General features: G+C 38.7%; 1 protein-coding gene across 4 annotated transcripts in view; it reads right to left on the bottom strand.

Annotated features, from left to right (window-relative positions):
* LOC122414764 (putative nuclease HARBI1) overlaps positions 1–14,069 on the bottom strand; it is a 38,398-nt gene that overhangs the window by 17,026 nt on the left and 7,303 nt on the right. For 2 of the 4 annotated variants that reach the window (XR_006261812.1, XM_043426337.1), the window contains exons 5-9: positions 7,000–7,125; positions 6,112–6,269; positions 4,975–5,792; positions 4,324–4,558; positions 4,005–4,167 (exon numbers count right to left, since the gene is read on the bottom strand). Coding sequence is in view for 3 of the 4 variants with exons in the window: in XM_043426337.1 (XP_043282272.1) it covers positions 4,005–4,013 (9 nt within the window). In the remaining variant the exon portion in view is untranslated. The remainder of the gene's footprint in view (positions 1–4,004; positions 4,168–4,323; positions 4,559–4,974; positions 5,793–6,111; positions 6,270–6,999; positions 7,126–14,069) is intronic. The other 2 variants (XM_043426339.1, XM_043426338.1) reach the window with 2 other exon arrangements.

The raw sequence follows: 14,069 nt of genomic DNA, 5'->3' as shown, positions 1-14,069 counted from the left end.
AATTTAGTACTCGGAGGTTTTTGGGGTCGCTGATTACGAATCCGCTCTCAAAATTTCGAAATTCAAAATGGCGGATTCAATATGGCGGCCGAAAATAAAAAATTCGTTTGAATCGGATAAAAATTGGTACTCGGGGGTTTTTGGGGTCATCGATTACGAATCCGCCCTCGAAATTTCAAAATTCAAAATGGCGGATCCAATATGGCGGACGAAAATGAAAAATTCATTTGAATCGGATAAAAATTGGTACTCGGGGGTTTTCGGGGTCACTGATTACGAATCCGTCCTCAAAATTTATAATTCGAAAACAATATCTCATATGCCGACCATGCACGGGGCAATTTTGAATAGTATTTGTGTTACATTTATTCACATATAAAACTTGAAAAACTCAGGGTTAATATAAAATCAATATGAAGAGAAAGGTGCCATTGCAAAAATTTTACATGATCAATTCATATGTGTCATAGAGAATCTTCTATTTTCAATTTATATACTCCGTAATCAGCGACCCCGAAGAATACTAAATTTCGACCGATTCAAATGAATTTTCGGATTTTTGACCACCATATTGGATCCGCCATTTTGAATTTCGAAATTTCGTAGGCGGATTCGTAATCAGCGATCCCGAAAACCCCTGAATGCCAATGCCTATCCGATTCGAATGAATTTTTGCATTTTCGGCTGCCATATTGGATCCGCCATTTTGAATTTCGAAATTTTGAGGACGGATTCGTAATCAGCGACCCTAAAAACCCCCGAGTACCAATTTTTATCCGATTAAAAGGAATTTTTAATTTTCGGCCGCCATATTGGATCCGCCATTTTGAATTTCAAAATTTTGAGAGCGGATTCGTAATCAGCGACCCCGAAAACCCCCGAGTACCAATTTTTATCCGATTCGAATGAATTTTTGCATTTTCGGCCGCCATATTGGATCCGCCATTTCGAATTTCGAAATTTTGAGAGCGGATTCGTAATCAGCGACCCCAGAAACCCCCGAGTATCAAATTTGGTGATAATTGATTGACTTAATCACGAGATAATCGATGTGCGCCATATGGCGTCATTGCCGCTTTGGGCCCAGAAAAAATGTGCGCCATATGGCGTCATTGCCGCTTAAAAGGTTAATTTCCATTTAACTACCCTTGAAAGGGGTGAAAATGAGGGTTGGGGTGGAATTTTCACATTTTTCAATGGGAAGTTATATATTACATGAAAATTTCAAGTTTTTTAAGACACTAGATTCTTCTATCGAAATGAACCACCAACCCTTATTATTCACCCTTTGCCAGATAGAAAGTTTGTTTTATTTCGATAAAAGAGTCTGATTCCCTCAAAACGTACACGTTTTTGTAATATAGCGTAAAAACTTTCCATTGAAAATCTGAAAATTTCACCCCCAACCCTTATTTTTCACCCATTCCCAGGTAGCGAATTTGATTTTATTTTGATAAAAGCTTCTAGTGTGTAACATGAAATTTTCATGTAATATCGCATAAAAACTTTCCATTGAAAAATTTAACAATTTCACCCATAACCCTCGATTTTCACCCGTTTCAAGGGATGCCAAGTAAAAATTAGATTTAGTGACCCAAAAAGTCCTTATGCACCAATTTTGGTTCAAATTAATTGGAAATTCAGGTTTCGAGGTTTCAATATGTACGCATGTGATACATTACCAGAATTAGCTTGACTTCTTATTGTACATATATGATGCAATACCTAGTAGAGTTGAAAATGATAAAAAGTTTCTGCCAAATCGGAAGGTGTCAGGTCCCAAGGTGGTTGATTTGGCGTGGAATGCCTCATATTCAATCGAAGCCTTTTCAGAATTATTGTAACAGGACAGCTTTACCGTCTAGCATGATTTCTGGTTTGGCAGAAATCAGCCAGAGGGCTACCGATAGAGTGCTCTCTCGTCAGCGGAACACCACCCGTATGCCTATAAAGCTTCTAATCTTTCCACTCTTCTCTTTCTTGCAGCGCTTTGATTTCACTTGATTGAAATTCGATTTACGCTACTATGAAAAAACTTTTTTCTTTTTTAAGGTGATGGATCACATGATAATATGTTGCCGCACTCCCCCCTCCTCTGCCGGTACTGCAGAACTCGAAACGAGCTACTGCACAGACCACGGACGGGTATCGCAGCGCGATGCTTTCATTGGGTTTCAACAAAGAACCCGATGGATGAACAGTAAAAACCGCTGCTCGCTAAAAAAGCAGTAAAATAGTATAAACAATTTATATTGTTTATACAAAGGAAAGATTTTCGTTCCGTAAATCTCCAACGATTTTCATCAGTGGGTTGTTCAATGAGAATTGAACTCTCCAGCAGTAAAAAGCGGTAGAATTCGATAAACAATTTATATTGTTTATCCGGAAGAACGTTAAGTTCTTTCCGAAGATCTTCAACGATGTTCATCTATGGGTTGTTCAATGAGAATTGGACTCTCCAGCAGTGAAGACCGCTGGGTTCTCGCTTGAAAAAGCGGTAGACATAGATAAACAGTTGAATTGAAAAAAAAGAAAATTTATCAGAATTATTGAAAATTTCGTATGTTCGTTCGCTGTTTCTCTCCCCAGTTATTTCTGCTCCCTTTCGCTCCATCTTCTCCAAAATTTCAATATTCACACGCTTGCAGCGAGTCCAAGGCTTCGAGGTGTCCACCGATGTACATTTCGACATCGAGCACGTTCCTCTTTACATTTTGTCATTTATTCTTGAGCACTACACTTTTTCCACAGCACTACACTACATAAGAAGACTTTCTGTCAAATTCACGACGTATACTAAACCTCATTTTCTCTTATGCTTCTTCGTTTGTCTTTTCAGAAACTGATGGTCGCGCACATTTCGATAAACCGATGTTGATAATTTTTTTCAATAAATTTTTAAACGCTTCTTTCTCCTTCATTTCCTGATCGATTTAAATGGAATAAAGCTCAAAATGTGTATTTTTTTTTTTATTGCGGATGGGCTGACATTCGCCAAATTGCGATTCGATGGATATTTACTGAGTTATTCTACAATTACTCAGATGGTAATACGAAATACAACAAAAATCAAAATTTCAAAAAAACCTCATGTCAGCCCAATTTTTGCACTATACTGTATTCACAGTTCAAATTTCAACACAATCGGTTGAACGGTATAGCAGAAATCAACTTTCGAAATTTCGATCTCCATATACCGACTGATCCATCACCTTAATATCAATTCTCACTGACAACTAATAATTGATGCTTTGATCAAATATTCGTCACCTTTTAACTGGTTTTTTTTTCTCGTTACAGTTTTCATGAAAATTGCTAAAGAATTAAATATAATTGTCCGATTTTTGCATATCGCAATCTTTGTAATTAATAAATTTTTAGGTTTACTCACATCGATATCTAATAGTAAAAAAAACTCTTTGGGGAAGGGCTGCCAAATGAGATGAATGAAAAACTCGACAAACGATGATTTGACCTATTGTCCGATTTACTCTAGAACTTCGATCCGTGCAACTCTGGCGATTTTTTTGCGATATCGTCAGACATATTGGAAAACTCTGTAATTTTTTAGCCAAAAAAATGGCTTTTTCTGAATAAAAAAATAATTCTCCCTTTTTTCGTAAAAAATCATCGTTACCAGAACGTAAAAATTATTTTGAGTCGTCCGCTCGAAAGCTAACACAAAACTACAACTTTTATGTAAAAACATTTTTTTTCAGTTACTTCAGGTTTCCGAGATATATCCATTTGATAATAAAACGGTATGTTCTAAAATTATGAATTTAAAAATCTGAAAAAATTCACATAAAGTGCTTTTTAGTAGTACTTTGATATAATCAGTTATGGGGTAGATCTGAGATGGTCGACAAAAAGTGGCCGGTTTTACAGAGAATCCCTCATATAACATGTAATATATAACGTATATATTACCGCAAAAACAGAGGCGGTAATACAAATCAGAATTCTTTTCCGATCTGCTATTATTATTTCAAGTGTCTACAAACCTGAAGCATCAAAGAAATGGAGTATACCGGAACAATGACGGAGGTGCAACGTGTTTCACCTTCATCATCTTAGCTCGTGATGGGAGTTGTTTACGGGATGAATAATTCATTCGGAAAAATAATTGCATTGGGTTTTGAACTGTTACGTCCTCGTGTCTACACCCTGTAAAATTTTAAAAGAAAATTAAAATTTTTGGAATTATTTGTGATAAAACATAGTAGCGGCCTATCAGCTAACCACTCATTCTTTTTGGAGGAAAATCGTTACAACTTTTGTCAACACTTTTTTTTTATAGAAACAAAAGATAAATATACTCACCACTCGCATGGAATGTCCCATGTAATCCGTCGATACGCAGCGAAGAGGGGTACCCTCCGCGTAGAACGCCTTCTGCGACATAGAAAATGAAGTAAATGATTATTTAGAATAAAAAGGTCGAATATATAATATAAGTAAATACTTAACTGCCATGGAAAGCCCTGTAGACATAAACGAGTCGCAGCGATGAAGCGGAGACGAAAAATAGATAAAGAAAGTCGCTTGTAGCCAAAAACTGTAACAGAATAAACAAAAAGTGTCAGTTAGAAACGAGTCGAGAGAAAAGTATCGAACAAAGAGAATCTGGCCAGCGAAAGGCGTCTTTTGCACTTGAGATAAACTAAACGTCCGGTGGAGCGAGCTGAGCTACGCGTAAAATCATCCCGAGTCGGGGCTCGCGTAACAAACTCCGTCGGGAACCACTTACACAACTAAATAAACTCTCTGTTCCAAATTCATTGTCGCCGAAACTAAAATTCTACTATTCCACAATTTTGCTAAATAATTATTCAATTTTTTAAAGAACAACTCACGATAATTATCTTCAAACCAAACATTTATACGATAATCTTCAACAAACTTCACAACAACAAATTTAACGACAAGTCAATTTTCTATTAACTAACAAATTAATGTTTACAAAAAACTTACCATCACCAATCGCTTCGTCTCGCGGAATCCTGTAAAATGAGTACCCACACGACCCGATTGCGTTTGTCCGCTCGCCGGAAATCGGCCCGCGAAAAACCGCGGAAAACCGCGAGAAACCGCGGAATCGTCAGCTACCCGCGGAAAGAACTGAAAATCAAACGCATTTGTCCATGGTTATGTTTTGTTAGTAACAGTAATCTATAATCTTTAATTTTGGGATATAAAAAAACAATTATTATTATTAATAAACAATTTAATTTTTTGGAAAACATTTTCTTTTGAAAACGCGAATTATAATCGCGTACATTTGGGGATTACTACGCTTAAACGAAGTGGGAAAAGTGCTCACATTCGAACTATTACAATTATTTACAGAATTCAATATCTAGACTTAGAACTAATTAAATCTAGACTTAAAATTAAACTTAAAACTATATACTTACCTAAACCTAAACCTGAAAATGTAAAAATCAATGCTTAATTAATTTCGAATTAATTAACCAATGACTTAGAAAAAGAGTTTTATATACTTACGTGAAAGAGACTTTGGATCGTAGTAGTAGTAGTAGTATTTCAGCGTTGAGCGAACGTGCCTTCCATCCGTGTGTCACCACCACTTACACAGACGATCCGAAGTCAACGCAGGGAAGCTCCAGCAGTGTGACGTCATGGGCCAGTCCGCGCGCGTGTGTGCGTGGAATCTTCGTCGGCCTACATAAAGGACGATCCAGCTTCCCACCAGTCAGTTCCCGAATTTCTCCGCAGCTAGCCAGTCGAACTCCGGCCGTTTTTGAGAACACGGATACTCCCGAAGGCAGCTGAAAAAAAATCGGAAAAGTTTTATTGTCGGTTTATTTATTTTTTTTGTAACCAGTCTCTTAAAGCTTATTCAAGTTTGTAACAATATATGTACAAAAATTCATATCAGTGTTCATCGTTTATTAACCAGTGATCACTCGTCTTTTTACGTAATTATCATCGTTATTTTAATTATTTCGATTTGATTCGTTATTCTCAATTTTATCTAGAGATCTCACTCTCTCAACGTTTTTTTTGCATTCTTTTCTGTCGCTTTCTTTTATCGAAATTTAATTCATAAAATCCCAGAATTTTATTGCAATAAATTATCAGTCTTACCTTCATTGGCGAGCTGTTGTGCTGTTCTCTGGCACGCCTTGTCATCCTTGATCCTTCCTTTTGAGCGAGCTGTAGTGCTGTTCTCGGGCACGCCTCACATTTTTCAACCCTTTTGCTCTCGGTGCGAGCTGTTGTGCTGTTCTCGGGCACGCTTCGACCTGCCAAAAAACCACAAATTACCCTTTTAAACGCTATTGACCCTTTTCTTTTGACGATGAATAATCGCATTTCTACGCAATTTTCTTCAATTTTCCTTTTTTGAAAGAGTGAAATCTTTATCGATATTGTGCATGTAGTATCATGCCTAAGCCCCGTGCCGGACAAAAACATAAAATTCGGAAAGCTATCGCGGTTGCAGCCGGTAGACCCGCGCAAAAATGCGGAAATAACATTAACATTTTGAGCCAATTACTTCGGCTCGGACTCGACAAATTTCAACACGATTCAACAAAATTCAACGTGATAGGGCTCTCGCTCTCGCGGTGAAAGAGCTTACTCCAGTCGAGTGTAAACACGATATTAAATCGTGCGAAAATTTTTTGACGAACAATTTCGAATCGGTGAGTGTAAATCCACGTAATATTCGCATCGTCTCCGACGTAATTATCCAGAGGAAAGTTTACATCGTTGAACCGAATTTCCCCAACGGACGTCTTCTCGGAGGTACAAGTTCGCTAACCAGGGAGGTTTACAAACCGATCCTCGAATCAATCTCTGAGGCATCTACGGCACCACCACCCCCTTCCGCGGACGTGAACGACCTTGAAGACTCCATCGAGGTCATTACATTGGATTAAAACCCTCTACGCCTCTCCGTTCGAAAAGGGTGAGTCAAAATTAAAATTACTATTATTCTTTACGCTACTTAATATTTTTGAACATACTTACCCGATTTTAACACTGATAAAGTCGACTCACGAATTCCGGTCCCGCAAGGTAAATCTCCCCCTCGCAAACTCGGAATCCCCATTTTCTCTCTCGCGTTACGCTCCTCTTGCGTGTGTGGAAATTTTTCTGAAACATAAAATATTTTTATTATTAATTGAATTCAATTCCGATTAAATTTGATCTTGTTCTCGAGTTATTATTTTGTTTTTGTTTGTCTTGCCCTAAATAACGTAATTCGTGAATTTATTACCCTTTTTAGCTAATTCAATTAAAACTGAGATCAAGACTAGTTTAGTCAATATTAAATTCATTTAATTCAATTTTTCCCACGTGAACAAAAATTTGAATTTGAGAGATTAATTTTCTCATTCATTTCCCATACTTAAATTCAACCCAGGACGTAACAGAGCTTTCTCCTAAAACCGGAATTCTTACACCAAATTGTTGACAATTTCTTTCATCGGAGTAACTCTCAATATCGAGGGATGGCAAAATTTTAAATCGGACTATGATCGAATTTCACATTATTTTGGAGGGCCACGCCGGGACATTGAAAGAATGCTTGGAACAAAAATCGTTCATGGATCGCATTGCACCGTTTTTACCTCCTGCTTTCAACAATCAGCAGTCTGCTTCAGCAACACTAGTTTAGCAGCAATTGAGGGATTCCCATCGGAATGCAACAGTGCAATATTATCCTACAGGGATCGACCTTCTAGAAGTTGAAAGAAGTCAGCAAGTGCATCGACGCTCATGTACAAAAACTTAAGCGTGAGAGCGCAGCAGTAAATATGTGTGTGAGCATCATAATCTCCATCACCCATGATCTCCACATTACAAGGCGGTGGACAACAGGATGTACTGCGAATCCTCGAGACAGAAGACTACTTGCAAAAAATAATCGAAGAAACTCGGGGAAAAATGAGTGAACAATACCCTGATTTTGTTCGAAATTCGTTGGAAGCAGTGATTTCCGAAATTACTACGCTGTTTCGATTTGAAATTTGTCAACTCGTAACAGTCTACGACGGAAAACCACACTAAATTTCTTGGAAAATAATTTGTAGTAGTAAGGTTTCATCAATAAGTGTTCTATAATAATTTCTATTATAACTATAAACATGAATATCTTAAAAACCATTATACGGACGATCGAATAAATCCATTCAAATAAAATAAATTTAAGTGAAAATAGAAAAGACAGCACCGTGAACTCGAGTTCAGGTATTATCGTGGGAGCGAGCCTAAGATATTAAATTGCAAATTCAGCATCTATATGGAGTGGGGGGCGAGGTGTCCATCGTCGTCTTCATTTAGATGATCTTCACTTCATTAGCAGTCCAGTGTTTGAAGTGATCGAATCGAGTTCAAGAAGTGAAACAACGCGTAAGTGAAGAGTTAGAAAATCTCGTGAATTTGTGCAGTGTTTGTGAGTGAGTGTGAGAAATGAGTGGCATGATTTTAAACTTAAACAGAGTTTTTTTTTCCAGAGCTTCGTTACGAAGACTATGTCTCTCCATCTGACACCTGGATAAAACCCGATATTTGCGAGGAGGTGATAGAAGGAGAAAGACAGGTGTACCTGGTGTACGACGACGTCACTCCGGAACTTCAGGCCGCTCCGAAGATAAACGTGTGGAATTATCGGAAATCGGCCAATGATGAAGAAGCTCGTCAAAACGCAGCTCATTCACGGGCATTATGGAAACGGAGGACAACGGGAGAAACTGTCACCAGAGGTCCTAGGGTCTACCCCCTCATCGGTGACTAACTACGTCGCTCAAAAATTAACTTCGAAGCCCTTATTATATATATATATTTTTTTATTTGTCAAGTACATACATATATACATATATATATATAATCATATATGAAAACGATCAAGCACTCGAGGTGCTAAATTATCGTCGAGTCCAAAGATACGTGCACGCACGCGATTGCTATTCAATTTATAAATAAAAGAAAAATAGAAGAAACGCTTACCCGTTATGTACTCCCGGGGTAACGGGAGCACCATTTAGTTTACCATCATACACACATCCGTTAAAATCTCCGTCACACAAACGCATATAAGATGAAGTCATCACGATTTCTTTCTCACGCGAGCGGAGGAATCTTTTGCTAACCACTCTTATCAGCAGAAGTCTCCAGACGCTACCCGATACTTCCATCCGGTGCTGGCGCGATCTCACGAGCGCGTTACAACCCCCTGGAAAAATTAACTTTCATACACTCACGGTAATCAGTTTCGACAATAGCCCATTTACGAAATATTCGACCAATAAATTCTTACCTGCAATATTTGGTCCTCCGTACCGCGGTCGTGGATACCGTCAATAGCCACCCCTCGCAAACCTGTTCACAAGAAAATTCATAAGCAATTAATTTCACGCTCCATTGTCAAACATTTTCACCTACTTCATCTCTTCAAATCCCGGAAAGCGGTCATTCAGCGATAATTAATGGTCAAATCAAGAACCAATTAACCAAGGTTAATTAATCGTTGATATTCTAATAAACAAACATGTAACGTGCCCTCGTTCCATAATTATAAAAAGAAGGAAAATAAAGCGAAATCAATGGATAACTAATCTTTATTAAATATCCAATGATTTTGACGGGAATATAGGCATATTTTTCCACAACGCAAGATAAAAAGTATGTAAAAGAATAAAGCGTGCGAAAGAATAGAATATATAAAAAGAATAAAGTGTATGAAGCGCAACTTCGTACTTACGCTCGAGAAGTCACTCCCGAAGACGGTCGCTTATCTGAAGGAATCGTATTACACCCTCGAGACGCGCGACGCACGTATGTGCGCGCGTGTGTGTCAACCATGGCCAAAACTGCTTATTAGTCGTAATCACGTCATTTTTCATGCACTCGGGGTGCCTTCTCGGGCTGTTTATTTAAGAGAGCAAGATTGTAACGCTCCTCAGTTCTCGATCTCTCATCAGTCTACTGCGACTCTCGATCCGAGCAGGACCTTTGTCAAATCGTCGCGAGACTAAAATCGACTCAATACAATTCGTTTGTAAAACCATTGTAAAATCTCTACGGAGACACCTCAGTACCTTTTTCAAATATATCACCAGAGCGCACATCGTTCATCCGCATCATTTATATTAATTTCCGGCTCCTTCGCGATTATCTGAGTAGAGAACCTAGGAGAGACCTGGACCAGGGATCTCAGGGGGCTGCGGGGACGGGGGAGCGCGGGGACTGTTGCGGGGCAGGGTCGGCTGTGTGGAGGGGGAACCGTCTGAAAGAATCGCGTGAGACAGAGGGGAGATGAGAAGAGAGAGATGGAAAAACGGGGGTGAAAGAATATTTTCTTAACATCTTAAATTTTTTTTTTTGCAAATTTGATGTACGCAAAATTATCTCGCATATTTATTGATTCAATACAAAATTGAGATATAAAAATTATAAAAAATAATTTGAATGTAAAAATTACAATAGTCATTTAATTTAATTCAAAAACTTTTTTAATTTGAATTTCGAAGACTCCGTCTCCTGCAACAGATAAAATCCCCCTATTCAAAATTTTTCTTTTTTTTTTATGCGGAATTCAGTGATAAATTAGGAATAGAATTACTCACCATCACTTTCTACAATGTATACATGTGTTGTATGCTGGGAATACACAGAGCGTTCGATCACAGTTGTAGCACCATATATCTTCCAGTGTCTCATACGGCCCCACGTTATGATCGCAGAAGGGCACCACGTGACCATAGATTTCAGGGTTCCGAGTGAAACAATCCGTGCAGATCCGATTGTTCATTCGATCCAAATAATATGAACTTATTCGACAGGTCCGCGTTGCAGGCGTTATGGCCAGTGCCGTAGGTCGTGAGAGTGGCCAGCGATGTATCGACTCCCCATCATCCACGGAAGAGTCGGACTCAAATCCCTCGTCCGATGTGATGGCCTTTGCTGGCTCGATTTCATCGAGCTCGACGTCCCTCCCATAGTAAGCGAAATCGCGCTCGATGTCATCGAGGATGTCGTTCATTTCCTCATCATTAACATCAATATCATCATTTCCATCATCACTGTCATTATCGTTTTCATCATCACACACATTCTCCATGTCTGGATTGTTGTCATCATCGTCCGAGATGTCGACGATCATAAGATTATTTCTTTGAACACTAGGATCACATTCGCCACTATTCGCGAGATCAATCACTTCGACATCATCGTCGGAAATGTTACTTTCATCACGATAGCCATTGTTCCTGAGATCAATAATTTCGACATCGTCATCGGATATGTCGACAACCATTATTTCACTTTCTTTATTACTACAATAACTATCACCGTCGTTCACGAGATCGAAGATCTCCACTTCACTTTTACATAAGTTGAAACTTTGAGACATTTTTACGTTTTTGGCGAAAAGATAAATTTGACACGAACGCGACTGGCAATGTCACCGATACTTTTTCGAGGAGTGATTTTTGACGTAACGAAACAAAACTTTGATGAGTCAGTAGAGACGTAGAGAGCAGAGTGATTTTCCTCGTGAGAAAAATGTCCTTTTAACTCTTCGTAGAAAGAAAGAAAAAGAGGGAGGATTTCGCATACTCTCAATACTTTAACTAATGACGAGCATTGAATCCCTTCCAACGACTTTCCACCAAAAATTAGAAAATGTACAACTGAACTTTTCCAGCAAAAAAAAAAACTTCTACTGCGGGGAAAAGAATCTAAGGACCCGCAATGACCTGCGAGTGAGGAACGAAAAGGAGCGGAAGTTTTTTTCAACCATTCCAAACTACCCATGAAATTCATAATCAAATTTATGACATTCGAAGTATGTCGAATATCCATCATGGTGTAACTAACTGAGATTTACTGACACTGAAAAAAATGTGTTTCGAAAACTTTCTACGGAGATGCCCACCCACGCAACTCTTCTCAAACCAGATTTATCTTGACCACTTAATGGATTTTTAGGGGGGGGCGGAGTATTAAAAAAATATATCATGAAATGATTTGGGGTAGTAGAAGGGAAATTCTAATGATGAAATTGGGGAGGGAAATATTTAAAAGACAGTGGAATAAAAAAATTGGATCATTTCTGAAGTCGAGGTCGAGATGGAGAGGTGTGCAAGTATGTATGCTGTCCATCCGGCGAAAGATCCATCGACATTAACGGAAAATGAACTTGAATCATCACCGAAGGCTTTGCTTTTAAAGCACTATAGTAATTCAATTCCTACATTATGAGATCGTTTACCCAAGTATTTGCAGTGTGATGCGGATGTGCAATCATATCAATTGTGTTTCGATCATTTTAATCAATCCTGGGTGCGAACTCATATTGATTCAGTTAGACCCACGTAGAAATTGTGAAAAGTGCTCGATTATGGAACGACTTGTAAACATCTATGGAACTTTACGGATAAAAAATCCCTGTGAAATGACGTCGGAGGAGCTCCAAATTTATGTCTCCAACCATCTTCAAAGAATACTTTGGTGAATATACAGATATTCTATGGGATCGTTTACCCGAATATTACAAATCCGATAGTGAGATTGCATTATTACGTCGTTGCTTTGAACATTGGAATGCATCATCGATGGACGATCATATTGACGGTTCGGCTCCGCAACGTCGAAATTGTAGGAAATGCTCTGAATGTGTTTGAACAAGTTTAGAATGCACGTGTTCATAACGTCGGCGGAATCAAAGAGATGAACCTGTACAGAAAAAAGGACCACCGAAGGAGACTGCATCGATCACAATATAGATCACGTTTGAACCTGTTTAAAAGCGTGTGGAAGGGGATGATTCAGTTTTGGGGTAGGGATAGATGGAAAAACTACAAATAGCAGAGTCCAGAAGAAAAAAGCATCACTTCACATCTTCGTAAAGTTAAGTCAAGACTTGCTCTTTGTGAAAAAAATCTCAAAAAACTACATCCATAATGGAGTTCTCCGCCATCAACAATATCATCGCAAAGTCAGAGTATCTCCCCGCCAAGAAGCTGAAAGAACTCCAAGTCAACGAGGAATATCTCGTCTCGGACGTGAGGACTGCAAACACCAAATGGGGAAAAAGATACCGCCGCAATCAGGAATGAATTCACCATATTCCTGTCACCGTGAGTTGTCAAGGCATTCGACCAGAATCCAGCGGTATTCGAGAAACTTCTGGAAACGGCTCATTGTGGACAACAATACATGAAATATCTCGGTGGTGATTGTAACGCTATTGAATTTTCTCAAAGAGATTTCTAATATTCTCAACGCAAAAATGTATTTATCTGAATCGTCGATGAAATGTATGACATGTTGAAGGAGGAGGAGGAAGAGGAGGAATATTGTATAAATAAAATTACACATATATGAAAAAAAAATGTTTTGTTTATTCCAAGATCCCTCTATTACATAATGCATGATATACGTATAACCAGCTTTGCAAAGATTTTACATTTGTCGTTGCACAATTAAATTTCGATTCGTTGGTGTGATGGTGGTCGCATTTCGATGGACTTTTCGGCAGTTTTTTCAACGATGGGCAGTCCAATGTCTCCAAATCGACAATCTCCGTTGACAGATCCAAAAAGTTCGTCAGCCATAAAGACTTTTCGCAGCCTTTTACGAAGATGGTATGAGCGCCTCGAAAGATAATCTGAATTACTCCTCTTGCCGCATCGTATGGTATAACACCAAAATCCCATGATATTCCATGAAAATTACGTTCCAGCCATTTGTTTGTCGTTTTATACTTTATCGGCAGAGAATCCCATTCATACGGTGGTATTTCATACCTAAACCAAATTTCTTTTTCGCCTTCATAATGTTTGTCGCTGCCCAAGCACTTTCTCTTTCATCAAGACTTGCGTCTTTCGAGGTTACACGTTGCCAGGCTTGTTCAGCTAAAATTTTATCTGCCAGATGTCGTGCTTCCAAGTTTTCACGATTTTTCGAATATGCGATATCGTGCTCTTTACAAGCAGCGTCCAGCGGATTTATACCAGGATCACCACGAGCAAGACGTTTGATCAATTTCTTACCAGGTCCACAATATTGATAGCCCGGTAGATGTAGTTCCT

This window comes from Venturia canescens, chromosome 8, assembly GCF_019457755.1.
Source record: "Venturia canescens isolate UGA chromosome 8, ASM1945775v1, whole genome shotgun sequence".
Lineage (NCBI taxonomy): Eukaryota > Metazoa > Arthropoda > Insecta > Hymenoptera > Ichneumonidae > Venturia > Venturia canescens.
This window is presented reverse-complemented; position numbering and strand designations above follow the sequence as displayed.